General features: G+C 35.8%; 1 protein-coding gene across 6 annotated transcripts in view; it reads left to right on the forward strand.

Annotated features, from left to right (window-relative positions):
- Positions 1 to 13719, forward strand: part of kank1a (KN motif and ankyrin repeat domains 1a) — an 81171-nt gene extending 67452 nt beyond the window's left edge. For all 6 annotated transcript variants that reach the window (XM_088911242.1, XM_088911245.1, XM_088911244.1 and 3 more), the window contains 9 exons: positions 2032 to 2253; positions 4001 to 4109; positions 4623 to 4835; positions 6295 to 6382; positions 7300 to 7519; positions 8544 to 8686; positions 9653 to 9853; positions 11247 to 11345; positions 12272 to 13719. In XM_088911242.1, the coding sequence (XP_088767368.1) occupies positions 2032 to 2253; positions 4001 to 4109; positions 4623 to 4835; positions 6295 to 6382; positions 7300 to 7519; positions 8544 to 8686; positions 9653 to 9853; positions 11247 to 11345; positions 12272 to 12334 (1358 nt within the window). In that variant the 3' untranslated portion in view covers positions 12335 to 13719. The remainder of the gene's footprint in view (positions 1 to 2031; positions 2254 to 4000; positions 4110 to 4622; positions 4836 to 6294; positions 6383 to 7299; positions 7520 to 8543; positions 8687 to 9652; positions 9854 to 11246; positions 11346 to 12271) is intronic.
- The last annotated feature ends 3748 nt before the right edge of the window (positions 13720 to 17467 follow it).

The following is a 17467-nucleotide window of genomic DNA, read 5'->3' on the forward strand; positions in this document are numbered from 1 at the left end:
AATTATTACCCACATTTTAAACAACAAAAGCCAACTTCAAAACTATGAAAAAGCGATACAATTTAATAGAGTTTACCTTATTATAAAGGGGCAGCATTTGTATTTAATTGTATGTGCTTAAGCTAGTGTAGCTAGTGTGTTCAAATTGCTGGCTTGCAGTGGTGGAGCCCTGGGTTTAATTCCAGACCTGGGGCGCAGTCTGTGTGGAGTTTGTAAGTTCTCCCCATGTTTGTAGGGGGTTTTCTCCAGATGGTCCAGTTTCCTCCCATAGTTCAAAAAAATACTGGTTGGGTTAACTGGATTCTTTGAAAATTGGCCCTGGGTGTGACTGTGTAAGTGTCTGTATATCTGCCCTGCAATTGACTCATCCAGGGTGTACCCCACATTCCACCTGTTGCTTGCTGGAATAGGCCCTGGCTTCTCTGTGACCCTGAATTGGAAGGAATAGTTAGAAAATGGATGGATGTATTATAAAGTCTTTACTATCCTATTCTTCTATGCTTCTGATACGAGGGTGAAGGCAAACTGAAGTAGAATGCATCAACAACTTAACCTCATATATTATATGGTGGTTCATAAGTGGTTAACCATTTGCTCTACCAAATGCTCTTGAATGTCTGTGAAGTTTTATTTGCACTTTCTAATCTGTTTTATAGAAAAGTCAAGTAAAAAAGTTTAAATTATACCTTGGGAAACTTCTATAGAATCCTGACACAAAACCAGTCATCTTCCAGATTTCAACCTTTTTCTTAACATCTGGCCAAGCAGTGTTTTGGTCTATGGAGTGAAATAAAGAACTAGCATAGGATGAAAGGAGGAAACAGGGTGATTTTCTTTGCAGTGATGTGCCTGCTATTAACAACAGTTCAAGAAGCCTGTATGCCCAGCTTTCAGGTGGCTAGAACCTGTTTCTTTCATTGTCTGATATACCAGTCTGTTTTCCCCTTTCAAAAAAAAAGTATTACAGTTGTGAAAAGGTAGTGATCTTTTGCCATTTCAGTGAAACCATCAAATGACTTTCTTAAAAGAATCCCTGGGGTAAAAGTCAACACAGCCTTGTTTAGTTTTCTGTACAGTATAATCTCTTCTTTTGTGGGCATATATTCTAACCTATCACAGTAAATCAAGGTTAACAGCAAAATATTCTTTTTAGTATGCAGGCAAGCATGCTATACTGATTTGCTTCTTCTGAACTTTATATGGACATTAACAATGACCCAGTTATCTGTTTTTTACTGGAAAAACAGGTACTCCTTTCTACATTAAATTCATTAAATCTTTGGCAGTATTTACTGTATTTACAGAAATTAAACATGTAAAAATCTCAAGAAAGCTTTTGTTTCTTAAATGTAATTATCTTTAATAATGTCTCATATGCATAAGTTTGTGAACCCTTAGGTTCAGTAACTGGTGCCATCTCCTTGAGCAGCAACAACTTCATCTAGATGTTTCCTGTAACTGTTTATAAGTCTCTCACTTTGGACAATATGTATGCATAGCTGATTAAGTGAATTTCGGCCCCCCTTTTCCATTGTAGGACCACTTCAAGTTGGTGATATCTGATGGTTTCTTTGCATGAACAGCTTGCTCCAGGTCTTGCCATAACATTTCTTTCGTAGATCCACTTGTAGGTTTACGATCATCGTCTGGCTACATTATGGTTCAGCTTCAGACGACATGGATGGCCTGACATTCTATTAAAAATGTGCTGATACAACACTGAATTCATGGCTCCATCAATGATGGGAAACTATCTGGTTTCTGCAGCCCCTAAACATGGGAAACCCACCACCATATTTGACAGTCAGGGTGAGGTTCTTCTGTTGGAAGGCAGTGTTTGGTTTTCTCCACACAAAAAGGTTTCTCATTGTCTTGTGGGATTGTTAAGAAACTTCAGTTTTTCTTTTCCTTCACATTTTATCTACAATTAATGGAAAGATGTGACATGATCAATTACAATGAAATATCTGTTCACTTTAATAGTGCTACTTGAATTGTTTAGGTTCTGATCTTCTTTATGTTCTGGTACAGATGCTGGTCAGTCATCGAATGTCAGTGGTGCCTGTACAGGTATGAACTGTACAGCCCATTCAGACATTCGGACACAGGAGAGTGAGGCCCAACTGAGGGAACCATTACCATCTTCTGCTACTATAGACGGGCTGTTCAAGGACTCCACCTCCTCTGCACTGAGGCAAAGCAGGACTTCTCAGATGACTCTGATGGATCAACAGATGTCTTCTGCATTACATGGTAGTGGTGCTGTTATTAATGGATGCTTAGCCTAATCATGCTAAAATGAACACCTCCTGAAATAGAGGAACTTTCTATTTATTCTATTGTAATTCTGTACTCATGGTTTAAATATCTTCCCTATGCACACGAAGGCCTTTTCCAGGGTGACTATAACAATTTCAGGTTAGAAGCAGAGTCTGAATCTTAGCTCTAAAAGTTCTCCTCTTTAATGCCTTTTGACACAGACTGTTTTTCAAATGTCCATCTGTATCAGTGGAGAAAATGAGGAGGACGTAAAACGAATATCTGTTTGTTTTCTTACGAAATCTATTAATATAAATGTAGATGTGAATATCCTGCATCTATAGGCAGTTTCTAGTTTTCTCCCTAAGCACAGCTTTCGTCGTATGTGGGTTATTAAGATTAGATGTTTTGGCAACTGTTCCTCTTTATTGAGCTCAATGCAAGGCTGTGGTTAAAATATATGAGGTGGAGACTCTTCTTTGGTTTGCTGTTTGACTTTGAATGGCCTGTATTTAACATTGGGAGGGATGCCATTCCTTAAAAAGAATGGCCTTTGGAATAAACAGGGTTTCAATGAATAATAGTTTTGTGCTTAAAAATTAAGATGTTTAAAGGACACTCAAATTAATATATTGGTGTATTTTAATTTATTCTCTAGGCAAATTAATATTTAGTTGTATCACATAAAAGAACCCAAACATGGAAAGATTTAGAAAGGAATAGACAGTCTTGGCCTAGTGTAACAGTGAGTAATAGGAAAAACAAACGGATGATGTGGGTAGTGCCATTTCCCTTCCTTCACAGTTGTTTCTTTGTCAGATATTTTTCATACAGTTTTGGTGGTTCACTCTTTCATTTTGAACACTGCACATTCACCCTAAAGACTTCCTTAAACTCAGGAAGTGCCTCAGTCTAATGAATTGCAAATAAAAAAAACAAGGCTCAAGAAGCCAAATGTTTTTGCTTTGCTTTTTGTATGCTTATACTCTTTATACATGTGATGATGCATTATTCATATATTTCCTTTTAGTATAATGTGGTTGAAGAAGAGGGCGTTTTCTGCGCTTTTAAAATGATTACCCACAGTCTAGATTGGCAGATCTTCAAAACACACCTCTGGTATAAAAATTAGCCTTTTATATGAACATCAACACAATGGGAAAACTAAATCAATTGATATATTGCTTGTGCCCACTTTGTATTTTATTTTGTATTCTATACAGTATGTTATCTGTATGTTAAAACTATTGATAGTTACACGATCATTGCTGTTTTGCTAATCATGCCAATATCCCTTGAAACAAGTGTTATGCACTGTTACCTTCAGCAGCACAGTTTTGTAAAAACTTAGCTATTTAGTTTGTTTTTAATTCTAGAGATTTTTGGCATTAGTTTAGTTGATGCTGGTCCTAAAACCTCGATTAAACCTGTGAAACTAGGAGGTTTCAGTTTGTTTGCAGGAAGGTAACAATCTTGTGACTTAAATTGTGACTGCAGATAAGTAAGTTCCTGCATTAGAATATTTTAACTGCATAACGTTTACTGAGCATTAAAAAAAACATAACTTACAACTAACATTCACAAAGGTATTAGGAAATTGATAATTGGGTGCTCAGAGATTTTACTGAACAGCCATGGCAGCATGGGTAAATTCAGTCTGCCGATTAACATTTATTTCCTTTGCAACGTTTTTGTATTTAGTGCTTATTACTGAACTTGGTCTCAATGTCATGCTTTACAGGACAGTCTTGTAGTTCCAATACTCTGAAGTCCATTATGAAAAAGAAGGATGGTAGGCAAGGATCTAACAGCACAAAGAAAAACCTGCAATTTGTGGGTGTCAATGGAGGGTAAGTGTCAATTTGCAACCAGAAAGCAATTCCTGTAAGAACTGGCAGAATAATTTATGTTACAAATGTCTGACTAAAAGTTTCTAAAAATTGTATTGTTCTAAGGAAGAGAGCTATGAACTGAAAAGTTTTTAGATTAATTTTATTTTTTGTTCTAATGTAACACTAATTTTAATTCAGTACACATTTTGAGAGACTATTAGAAGAATGATAGATTGTGACATAGGCATGGTGTGTTATTTTCTGTTATGTAAAACAATTGCATCAGTATTAGACTTCTATGGTGGCTGATGAAGTATTTTCTCCTCCCTGAAGTGTAATTAAATGTTGGGTGACTGTGTGTTCTTGACACTGAGAACATTCGAGATAACTTTTGGGGTTTATCATCATGGTGTTAATTCCTGTTAAGATTAATATATTTAAAAATCCTCACCCTTGTTTGAAGGTTGGACAGTTCTCATGAGTAACAGATATCTCTGGTCTTTCCCCCTGTAATGTTGGGTTACTTTCCAGTTATGAGACAACATCAAGTGATGAGTCAAGCTCGGAGGAGAGCAGCACTTCGGAGTCTGAGGATGAGTGTGAGGGGAATGAGTATTCCAGTGAGGAAGCGCCCGGGAGTGGAGGGCATGGCAAGAAGCCTAGAGAGTTCTGTAATGAAGGAGCAATGGAAGTCAGAAGAGAGTGCAAAGAAAGAGAAGCAGAAAAGGTAGAAATCCGGGAGAGGTAAGTTTTGTTTTGTTCTCAAAAGTGTGAAACCCTCTAAAGTAAAGGGGATAGGGATTAGGGCAAAATGGATCATTTTTAAAAACATACTGTAATAACTGTAGATATTTTAATACATATACAATTTCTGTTCTTTGTGAGACTGCACATATTTTGCTTATTTGGAACGTTCAGTGGAAGGAATTAAATATGCAACACAATCCTTATATTTAGCCTCATGTAAGCAAAACATGGTGCAGGTATTGCAAGTGCTTCGTGTGTTACAAAAGCACTGAAAAAGTATTTTTATCCATAAGCATTACAAGACCCTGCTATAAATATCCATTTAAAACCATAAAAAATCGACTACATGCAGTTTCAGTGAGACTGGTGGTTTCGATTGCAGAAGAGTTTGGGGAAATTGAACTCCAATATTTGGAAGAGTTTGGAGAAATTGAACAGTTGCCAATTCCCCCCCGTGACATCAGACTCATAGATCTGTGACATCATCAAACAGGGACACTGTGATTGAATAGTGTTGGAGAACCACAGGGAGTACCAAGTGTGAAAAACTAATACATCACCATCACCAAGGTTTTCAGCTTGGTGTATGGGCTTTACAGACTCGACATGGCATGAATTGAATCCCAGCAGAGCTCTGAACATACCTGCCGCATGCACCAAATGGATGAGTTAAGCAGGCTAAACTGAGCCTAGAGGCCTTGTGTTTGCAATCCCTAAATTTTCCTAATTTTCTTTTTAATCTTTTCATTCAGTTTATATGTGTGTATATCAAGTAATTTTCTGTGAATAACCTATTGACAATTTAGCTGTTTTGTTGTAGGTTCACAATTGATACTGAGAGATTTGTTTTGTTGTACAAAAGTAGCTTTTTATCTTTTTGGATGAACAAAAGAGGTTGATGTTAATGACAAACACCTCTCAGAGTTATAAGGATTTGATTGATAATTGTGACGGATTGCCTACTAAGATGCTTCACATTGGTTTTTCCTTGAGTTGCTGTGATAGGCTTCTTGCAGATTCTAATCACTGTATAAATTAAAGATAGCTAAATGACAATTATGCTTTTTCACCCTAACAAAACCATAGAAATAACTGTCAAGTTTGCTAAAATAATAAAACAAAAGGAGACTTTAAAGTAAATTGTGTGCACTGATAATGTAATTTATTACTGTGTCTATGATGGTGAAGTTTTTTCATAACAGTGTACACTGGTAATATTTTTTAAAAATAAATTACATCATTTTTACACGTAAAGCAGTCTCATAAGTCTTCAGTGATCTTCTTTAGAACTAAAAAAAACTTTGGCAGTTTTATATCATGTTTTTTTTCTGCTTACTGTTTTATTTGACATACTAGTTATTAAATTACTGCTGAAATGTTTTTGTACATTCTGTACATTTTAGCAAAACAATCTAGCAACATAGCAGAAGAATGATTTCTTTTCTCTTGGCCTCAGGTATGAGTTGAGTGAGAAAATGCTGTCGGCATGCACTGTGCTTAGAAACCACCTGAATGACTCCAAGGCTCTTACAAGCAAGGAAGTGGTAAGGGTCAAAACTGATCATATTGCTGTCATGTGAATGCAAATGCATGAAAGCTTTATTTAACTAAAAATGTGCATATTTTCTAAGTTTCTTTCTTAGACCACATATGAGCTGTACAGTTTTGGTGCTGGTCTAACATTGGAAACCATACAATATATTTGAGTTACTGTTGTAAAATAAATATTTCTTTGAAATATGGGTGGGTAGTGGATGTTAATAGTTGGTTTCCTTTGATAGTTATCTGTGTCGGGTTGTATATTCATAAATTTGTTTTGAATGGGTTTCAGTAGCACTTATTTGCTCCCTTTTAATGACCCTTTATAAACCTTATTAATCAAGTGCATCTCTCAGTATGCAAATAAAGAGCAATGATAAACCCAGTCCTTAACGGAGTGGAAAATGCTCTCATTGACAAATGGTGCCAAATTAAAGTGCTGGTTTCTGGCCAAAGATTCCAGACTTGCCCAGCTGTGTGTTGGCAAGAGCAACAGATCATGTAGGGTTTGGATGAAAAACAGGTTTAAATTTTTGTGGCTCATATTCTGGTTGGCTGTAACTTTTTCACTCCCCTTTGGCCAGTGAAACTGAATATAAGAAATGTTGGAATTTCATTCCATGTTTTTTTAATTTTTTTTTTATTGATGTGCAGGATGGAATTAATTCATTACAAAAAAAAGAAATGTGGTTAGTCTTCATAATAAAAACATACAAACAGGAAATCTGCAAAGAGAAAATGTTCAGAGAATTTAAAGTTTTTACCAATGTCGCTTTATAATTTCAGCTGGATTCATTTAGTTATAAAAAAAGTGGAGCCAATTTTGCACAGGAAACATTGACTTTTAAAGCTGCCCTGAAGTGACTTCATGTGAATTACTGTAATTGCTGTTACTGAAATATGGATTTTTTTCTGGCCTCAGAGAGCTTGTCTGAACACCATTCAACATGAGTGGTTCCGGATTTCCAGTCAGAAGTCGGCAGTCCCAACTATGGTGGAAGACTACCTCTCTGCTTTCAGGGAGGTGTCTCCTGCAGTACTGCGGCACATCGTCAACATGGCAGATGGAAATGGCAACACAGCCCTTCATTACAGCGTGTCTCACTCCAACTTCGAGATTGTGAAGCGGCTTTTAAATGCAGGCATGTTTAGTCTTTCCACTACATTAAAGCTTGCATCTGAAGAAAATGACATTCAACATTGTCTAGATAGTTGGGTTTTTTTTTACCACAGTTACAAAATAGCTTATAGCCTTGAACATTTAACAACCTCAGAATGAAGATATGTACGTTGTTGTGACTAGTAGGCTTGACGGCTTGACGATACCATTGGTCATTTCTGAGAATGTAAGAGTTTGCTTAGAATCTGTACATTTTGCTAATTTGTTTTAAACCTCTGAGAATGTATAGTGGATCTCAATGTATTGACTTTGTGACGCTTTTTATTATTTGTGACTGGATGTGACTATGCTTGTGAGTGAGTTTGTGGTTTGCTATAGGTCCTCCATCTCCAGCAGTTAAACTTCAGTTTTAAAAAAGAGCATATTATTCTCAGCCTTGGGGTTTTCCGTGGTGCTAATGAATTTACATTTGAGTTTGGTCTTAATCATTACTAACTCAGCTTTAAGAATATTTAAGCTAAGCTTCCCAGTCTACAAAGTCATGGGTCTTTTTACATTAGGTTTTTTACTTGTAAAACATCTGGAAAAAAAATTAACAAAACAAGTTTGCATATTATCATAAATGGTTTTTTTTAAGTGTCCAGATAACTTTTCATTACAATTCAGTTCTTGTCATTTTGGCAAACTCACTCTAAAGTTATGTTAAGAAGTGCAACATGGGATTTGACGAAGTGCAGAAACTCCTGAAAGAACAGTTCATTGTCTGAAGGCTTTGTCGTACTGGTATTGTCTGATACTCACAGCACTAAAACACCAGTCCATTGTGATGGAGTTCATCTCGTAATGAATATTGTCACACATGTCCCTCGCAATTCATTTGCGGGGAAAAGCAATTGAAGTAGTGTTTTGATGTAAGTTTTTCTTCAACATTCCTTACTCAATCCTTTGTGTCACAATAACGCTCCTTTCCTTTCTTTCCTTTCTTTCCTTTCTCCTTGACAAGTGTGGCTTTCACAATGGACTGATTTTATTTTGTTTTGTTGCAGATGTCTGTAATGTAAATCAGCAGAACAAGGCAGGCTATACTCCTATCATGCTGGCTGCCCTTGCAGCTGTGGAAGCAGAGAAAGACATGCGAATAGTGGAAGAGCTCTTCAGTAAAGGGGATGTGAATGCTAAGGCCAGCCAGGTCTGTATGTAATTAATACAGTAGTCATGGGAAGATTTTTAGTCTGAACATGGAGACATATGTTCACCACACACTGTGTAATCTCAACATTTGTGTTATTTGTTTTCCATCCCTAATTTTCCGTCCCTAATTATCTTCTGACTACAGCATTGTCAAAGTGCACGTTTGTTTCATTATTAATGCTTAGCAGGGGATCTGTAATTACATAATTGTTTTTTTTCATATTGTCAAGAGCAGTAGTAAAGCCATTATCTATTAATTTGCAGAGACAGACAACTTTGTCACTCAGGTCTGTCTCAGTTAAGGCTGAGGATGAAGTTCAGAACACAGAGGGTTTACTTCTTATTTCTGTTTCCAGTCTTGTTGAATCATACTGACACCTTTCATTACCAGCTGTTTCAAGTTTAAGAAGAAGTTTTTCTTTTACTATACTTATTTGACCCTGATGTGAAGTGTATAGTGTCACAGAAATTATTGGAAGTACATTGTGCATGCCCTTTGTCTCAAAGACATTTTTACAATGCACCGGGTTGAGTGTTCAACAGATACTGTTGTCAAACAAGTATAGATTAAATGTAGTTCAGGTGGGTATCTGCGTCAGCAGGCGTAGGCTGCAAAGGAACAAGTAATAGGTTTATTCCATGCTGAAAAGAGAAGAAAGAAAACACAACGTTTCGGCCGTGGAGGCTTCTTCAGGTGTAGATTAAATGTATTTATCCCCCTGAAGACGTCAGTGAAAAACATTATTGGAGCTGACATTTCAATGTACTGAGACAAGTGTAAATTTATTTTCACATCATTCCCTTATCAATTTCCTGTTACTCAGCTCTCCTGCACCAAAAAAGCATAGTTACTCTTTTTCTTTATAAAGACCTTTTAGACAGCTATACCATATTTCTATTTAGTGTTTAGTAAAAAAACAAATCCCAATTTGTAATAAAACACTGCTCTTCTTCTGAATGGCAGGCTGGGCAGACTGGATTAATGTTAGCAGTGAGTCACGGGCGGATGGACATGGTGAAAGCTCTGTTGGTGTGCGGGGCTGATGTCAACATCCAGGACGACGAGGGCTCCACTGCCCTGATGTGCGCCAGTGAACATGGCCACGTGGAGATCGTGAAACTGCTGCTGGCCCAGCCGGGCTGTGACGCCACATTAACAGATGGGGTAAGTCACCACAGGATCTCCTGGCAGTGGCTCTTAGCCAACCTGTGTTAAAGACTTCACCGTGATGTACGGTTCCACCTGTGGCAGCATTTTGGATTGTTGAGCTCCTAATAAACTATAGAGGTCTGATTAAAATGTGTTTGGGGTTACAACTTTCTCAGGGGTTTAAACTTGAATGAAGATGGAGGAATACTGGCCTATCTGTTATTTGAAGCCATGTAAATGAACAAACAATCCTTAGTCTTTATAAATTTTGCAGTTCTCTGTCGCATTGCCATTGCCATAATTAAATTATTAATATCTAATTTTTTACAGGGTGCAAAAATGTGGTTATTATCTCTGTTTAAAACACAGAACTTACATTATAGCCTTCTTGGTAACAATTGGTTAATATCTGACTATTTCTGGCAAAGTTTTTAGAATGTTAGATCATGAGATCATTTATGTACAGATTCACTCTGCAAACCCATTTCTATCTGAGTTGAATGCATGCTACTAAAACAACTCTTGTTAAGGCCACTAATGGTTTGTTGATGACTACTGATTGTTTTATCAGTTCTTGTCCTGTGGGATCTCACTGCTGCCTTTGATAATGCTGATCATACTATCTGGCTTACTTTGTATTACTGGAACTGCTTTTTTCTTGTTTAAATCTTATCTAACTGATGGAAAATGTTCAAATTTAGCATTCATCCTGCCAAAAATGATAACAGCTGATGTCCTTCAGGGTTCCATTTCTGGTTCAGTGCTTTTAATTTTAATTTTCATTGCGTTACATTTGTCAGGTTTAACTTCTACGCTGATGACACCCATGTTTAGGTTTGCATGAAATGTCTAATGTTGCTTATATGATGCTAAAAAAATAGATGCAACAGTTTTGACTGTTGACTTATACCGATTGGCTTTCCTTATCCATTTCACAACTGTGTCCATGTTAGTCTGACTGTTAAAAATATTGGAATTAATCTAAGTATTAAGGTCAGATTTCTCAGTGTCATCTTTGGCCCAAGCCTTGTGTTTTGATTTCAGGTTTACTCTTTTTCATCTTTGTCGCATATCTGTTCTGTCCTAGTCAGAGGCAGATAATTAAGGTCTGGTTGTGAATCAAACACGTGCACTTGCAGAGACTGGGATTTCTGGTGTATGGTGCAGAGTCAAGTAATACTGGGATTTTCTAATTTTCACATAACTAAACCTGGTGCTTTTTATGTTTGAATTTTTTTAATTGTTTAAATTTGGTGGTGTTTGGTGGTACACATTAAAGTTTAGGAATACTGGATAAGAAGTATTTTTGTAAGGCTGTAAATGTTCTGCATGGTGAGTAAATGGAGAAGGATTATAATTTTTTCAACTTGGGAAATAAGTGCTGATTTTTGTTTCTTTTACCATTCAGGATGAGAGCACTGCATTGTCAATTGCCCTGGAGGCTGGACACAAGGACATCGCGGTTCTCCTTTATGCCCATGTGAATTTTTCCAAAGCCCAGTCACCAGTATGTAGATGTTGCTTGTAAGATCTTGACATGTTGTAATTTGCCTTTCACACACTTCACCCATGTGCATTTATTAATATATTTGTTTTACATTAAAAAGCCTGAGCTGTTCATGTTGTATGCACATATCTATAATCTATAACATCACAATAATGATCAGCTAGAGTCAAATAGCAGTCTTAGATCAGTGTTGTTGGGAGAAACTGTGCTTGAGGGATTACTCTGATATAACATTATTATAAAGAGATGTGAAGATCTTTGCATTTTCCACCCAATGAAAAACGGAATTGATCTGGATATTGGAATAATATTGCAATTTATTATTGCAAGAAAATAAATATAGCTCTCCTATAGCTCAATGTTCTACTGACTCAGCCACATGTACCAGTTTTCTTAGTGTCAGTCAGTCAGTCAGTTTGTGTTAGAAATAACTAAGTAAAATAGTTCAGTACTATTAGTACGTACAGTAAACGGCTACTTTTATTATAAGTTTAATAAGCATTTTTTCCCCTGAATCTCGTTCTCAATTTCTGCCTGTTGTAGCTGCCCCTTTTTGGGCCCTTAATGTTTGTTATACATTTTCCCTGCCAACATCAATTACTCCAGTACATAATAGCACTTGCAGTAGCAGATCAGCTCTTAAGCAGTAACACCCAGAGAGGGGCTGTAATCCTAAGAATAAGGCACAATCTTGTGGTCACTGCTAGCATTGTAGAAATGGCAGATACTGTTGGTCAGCAAGTTAATTCATTCTGATTTCTTTGCTGTATAAGCTATATAAATGGGTACTCTCCAGGTCATCATTGTACATGTGAGTTTGTTCTCTTTCTTTATTAACAGGTCAACAGATTGCTTTATCTGTTTCAATAAAGCATTTAATATTAAAAAGTTGCCTAGAAAACAATGGATATGTTATTTCTCCACAGGGGACGCCCCGACTTGGAAGGAAGACGTCTCCCAGCCCAACCCGAAGAAGCATGTTTGATTAATGTTTCACACAGCTCAATCTTTATCCCTACTCCCTAAGCTGCTATTGGTGTTTGTTAACCTGGACAGATACTGAATGTAAAAACCTTGTGCCTGAGCTCACCAGCAAATATCAGCAATAATACAGAAGAAAAAATGTTTATCTATGTATGCATAAATAATACAGTAATGAGCAAATAAACTGGAAGATGTTATTCAACAGAAATCAGGGTCTTATACCTGGTACTTTTGAATATTCAAAAACGTCACCTTAAACTTTGACACTACTGTAACATGTGGTTTAGTATGTCCCTGTCTGTCTAATCTGCAGTTAACACTTTCTAGATATGTCTAGACTTTCTGATTCAAGGTTGTGTGCCAGAGCAGGATCTTCGATTTATGAGCATGTCATGTTCTGAAATGTCATGTTTTATGTTTGAAATGTTGATTTTCACAGTCTGTCTGCATTCAGTCTTAAATGACTGTTGTCTTCATTTACAAACAGATCTTTAAAGTCCCTTTACAGTAACATCAAGAAAAAAACAGATTTAGAAATGGATTAGAAGCATTGACATTTAACCACATCTCTCTATATGTATGTTAATATATCATAGAATGAACATGAAGTATAACTTTATATTAAGCTCATTTGTATCTATTTAAAAATCACAGTATTTTGATGTTCATATACCCTATAAGCATTACATGAAGTTAAATATTTGTTAGCAATTTATAGTTTTTAATTCATGCAATTATTGTATGTCATTGTACATATGTTTTATAGAGCAGTTAGAATCCCTTGGGTTATGTACAATTATACCAGTATCCTTTCTTATCAAATTTAAGGTACTCTTATCTGGTATTTAAACATTTGAAGTGCCTTAGACTTTTGCCATATAACAAAATAAACTGCTTGCAGATAATGTGGAAGCTTTACTCCATATCATTCAAATGCAGAAGAAACTTAATGGCTTGTGGCTTAAAGTACTATATTCTCATCACTTTTCTATATTGTATTTAAAAATACTTATTGGATTTGTGCCACAGAATCATAATTCACTGCTTCTATTTGCTGACATTAATCTACGTATGTATTTTACCTTTCGAATAACGGATATTTTAATTCCCAATGAATATTTTATTTGTCGCCTCATTGTTGGAAATTCTCTTCTGTTCTTCTCCTTTCTGTATAATGGACCCTTGTATTGCTATTTTACGGAGAGTGATTCCTTTAAAGTGTTTGCAGAAAATAATACAAGATTATTTCTTATAGTACAGTACATTTAATCTCAAATGGAGACTGCAAACACTTGTATTTATCAAAGCCTTCAGTGTTGTTATTGTACAGCTTATGTTCTTTATTAAGTTGTATTACAAATGTGCAAATAAATGCATTTTAAATTCCTGCATCATGTCCTCAGATTTCTGAAGAATGTTTTAATCAATGATACCATGTAATCTTGATTTCTGTATTCATTTTCTAAAAATGATGGGAGTGGCAGCTACAAGCTTTGAGGGAATTAAGTTTGATGCTCAATTGGCTTGTGCTCAGTTTACACTTTTACATTTACATTTATTGAGTTTGTACTAAATTTAAATTTGTTTCTGTATGTACACTGTCTTGCCACAATATTATGTTCTTTAGACATGAACCACCCTGTCCTGAGTAGTGGGAATTGGTCACCAGTATTTACACACAGTCCCTGCTATAGGTCACCCCACTATACGTTGTTTCACACTGACATGACTGATCAATTGAGGAGCTTCATGTAAACATTCCTCACACTTGCATCATTTTTCAAGACACCAGTGTAGGTGGTTTGTGGTTTATTTTGTTCCAGAAATTTTAAAAAATGAAGAGCCAAATCTTAACATAAAATTCTTCCATCTTGTAGACAGTGCTGTTGCACGTGATGTAGTTTATGCTTCAACATTTCAAGTTGAGTTCTTACAAACACACACTGACTCAATTAGTGGTGAGAACCATATTTTTAAATGTATGAACAGTGTGTGGAAATAAATCTTTTCTGTAGAAGGGAATGAGTTGGATGCCAGTTTCAATTAGACCACCATTTGAAAGAATTTGGTGACACAAACTATTTGTTTTTTATGGGTTTATAGGTACAGTAAGCGTATATACCTTTGTCTGAATTGTGTGTTGAGAATGTATCTCAAACTACATTATTCCTTGCAGATATTAATTGCCCTTTCTAAGTAATTTCAGTACAAGTTGCATTATTTAGGAATCTAACTTGGACTTATAAACAGGAACCTCCGTACTGGTACATGATTACTGTACCTACAAGCGAAACACACACTTAGTCTAACTTATGGTCTCTAACCCAGTTTTATTCCATTAATTCCATTCATTATCCCGATTTAAATAACATGGGCAAAACTTATGCTCTTATAGTCCCGAATCCACTATATTTACATTCATTATATTATAGGTTGCAGTATCATGATCTGTACTAATCCCACTTTTCTCAAAGACCATAAAGTAGCAGCCTTTCCCTCTATTATGCTTTTAAGGAGAAGAAGTCTTATTATGGATATGTTGTTGTACTGTACTGTATATTGTGTTATGGTGCATCACTGATGGCAACTGCAGACCTGACTCATGTCAATGCTGTCCTCCAGAATTTACAGGCTGTGTTTGACATATTAAAAAAATCTGCCAGCTCCACCCTTACTCTCAAGAAACATGAAACAAATGGGTAGACATTAGATGTTATGTTTTCTGAGAAGAATGCTGTATGATCCTAAGTGTTCCTAGCATACCTGTGCACTAATCTGTTTTACGATTGCATGTACAAAGTATGCAACACTGTATTGGCAGTTTCAGATAACACTGGCATCCTATACTGTACACACTGTCAGAAGAATGCAGTGAAATTGGTTATTTAGAATGAGCAGAACATTACACTGAAAAGGTAAAAAATATAAATGATAGAGAGTAATTCCTCTATATCAAGGTGCAAAGCGGCTTTGATAAACATTTTTGTAAGTCAATTTCTTCTATAAAGCTGTGATTTCATTTCAGTGTTGTGAGTGTGGTACAGCATTGGAACTTGCCAAGTTTATGTCTAGCTCTGTACTGTATTTGTCCCACAGATATAGAACTAGGCTTCATTTTTTGAGGGGTTCCAGACCTTAAATAAAACGACATATAATAGTGTAAAGCCGCCTTTTGATATATATCTACTATTTATAGTAGTATTAGAATTTTGACAAGATGAAGACTATTTTCACTATTGTCCACTTGCTATAAACAAATTAACCTGCAAACATGTAAAAGATAGATGTGTCTAAGCTGCAGCTTTCAATACACAGTGTTGTGTCTTCCCTTGCTCTCAGACAAACTGCATACTACATTTTTCTGGTTGTATACCATGCTATTATATATACCTGAACATGTGCCAAGGTCTTCTGCACAGAGCAATTATTTAAAGATCATAATACGTGCTGACTCTTGTGCTATTGTTCTTTGCCTTTTATTAGACATTACACCATTTGGCACCTAGTTTAAAAATTCTGTGCTGTTTTTATTGTAGCCCCTTAGGGCTAGTGAAGTATTACTTCATTGAAACCCGTACTGTATGCTTACTAATTGAAGGTCATGGTTGCGTTTATATCTCTGCAACAGCTGTGGAAACACTGCCATCTTGTGTCACCTGGAAGAGCAGTCATGTTTTTCCACAGCATATAAACTCTTCAATTCCCTATTCCACCTGATCTAGGTTGCTCTGGTATATTTTCAGTATTTCACTGGCATTTCACAGACTTTTGTCTGTCATCACATGAATACCCAATCATGGATTTATAAAATAGTTGAAAGACAATCATTCCTGGTAAGAGTTGTACCATCCGAAAGATTATGACAGACGCACAAGACCAAAGGATCCAATGAATAGCAAAATAACATTTTTAAGCTTTGGTTTATACATTTCAAATTTCAAAGACTTTCTTGGCCTGGAGATATAAATGAACACTGTGACTAGTCTTCCAGCTATAAGCTGCAAAATCAGGATTTGTTGATGAGTTTTTGTTTGGCAGAAGTTCTTGCTTCTATTAAAAACAAACCCATATTCAGGTACTGGGTTGAAATGGGAAATTTCTTTTATCTATTCAAATTTTTTTAATCCAGACTTACAGTATGTTAGACTTCCCCCGGAAATTCCTACATGGTATAGATGCATATGTATATATACTGTATGTTAAAGAACAGTGGGATACTTTTTTTAAATTAGATATAGTTAAATAAGTTAGATTGCTGAAGGACAAAGAAAACACTCATTTCATGTGAGAACAATACTGTAATTAAGTGAAAACAAAAACACCAATCTGCCATCACAATGTCTCAACTCCTAAATACTAATTCTTCAATGTGAACTCGTTACAAACATTGTGATTTGGGAATACTGCTGTTGGGCACTCTATAACATTAAATTAGTAGGCTACTCAGAATCCATTAATCCACCAGCCTTAGACTTTATTGACAAGAACTGCCTAAGATCAGACCATACTGGGACAGCTACACGGGCAAAACGTTTTTGTCTCAAAAGTAAGAGGAGACCATTCTAGGCAAATAATGTAAAAGAAATGTTTCCTGTGTTTATTTTTTCCTTTTTATCTTATTAATGTGAAAACTTTACTGAGTAACAGTTGTGTCTACATCTAAATTGATTAAAACTTTCACCAAAATCACTATGTCACATTCTACATTGTGCAAAACATTTAGGTATCAAAACAACTTACGAATCAGTAAAAACATTCACACCAATCATATTTAGGGCAACTCAAGGCAAAAAATAAATTATTGATGAAAATGATTGATACAGCATTAAAAATGTTGGTGCAAATGTTCTCCAACAGCCTTCCTGCCTCCATGTTCTAGTGTTCTGTTACAGCTGAACTTCCTCCTACTGAAGTTGAATTAAACAAGTGGTAATAATAAAAAAATAATTAAAAAACAAACCATTTTCAGAGAGAATTCTTTAAAAGATTTTAACAGATTGTTTAAAATACTGCTTTGCTAAATGGAATAATTATGGTTTATCATGAAAGACGAAGACATATAAAAGAATACTGATGAAGAAGAAACATGTTATAAAACCTTAAAATACAATTTGCTATATAACTCTTCTAATATTTAT

Source organism: Atractosteus spatula, chromosome 3 (genome assembly GCF_055471065.1).
Source record: "Atractosteus spatula isolate fAtrSpa1 chromosome 3, fAtrSpa1.hap1, whole genome shotgun sequence".
Classification (NCBI taxonomy): domain Eukaryota; kingdom Metazoa; phylum Chordata; class Actinopteri; order Semionotiformes; family Lepisosteidae; genus Atractosteus; species Atractosteus spatula.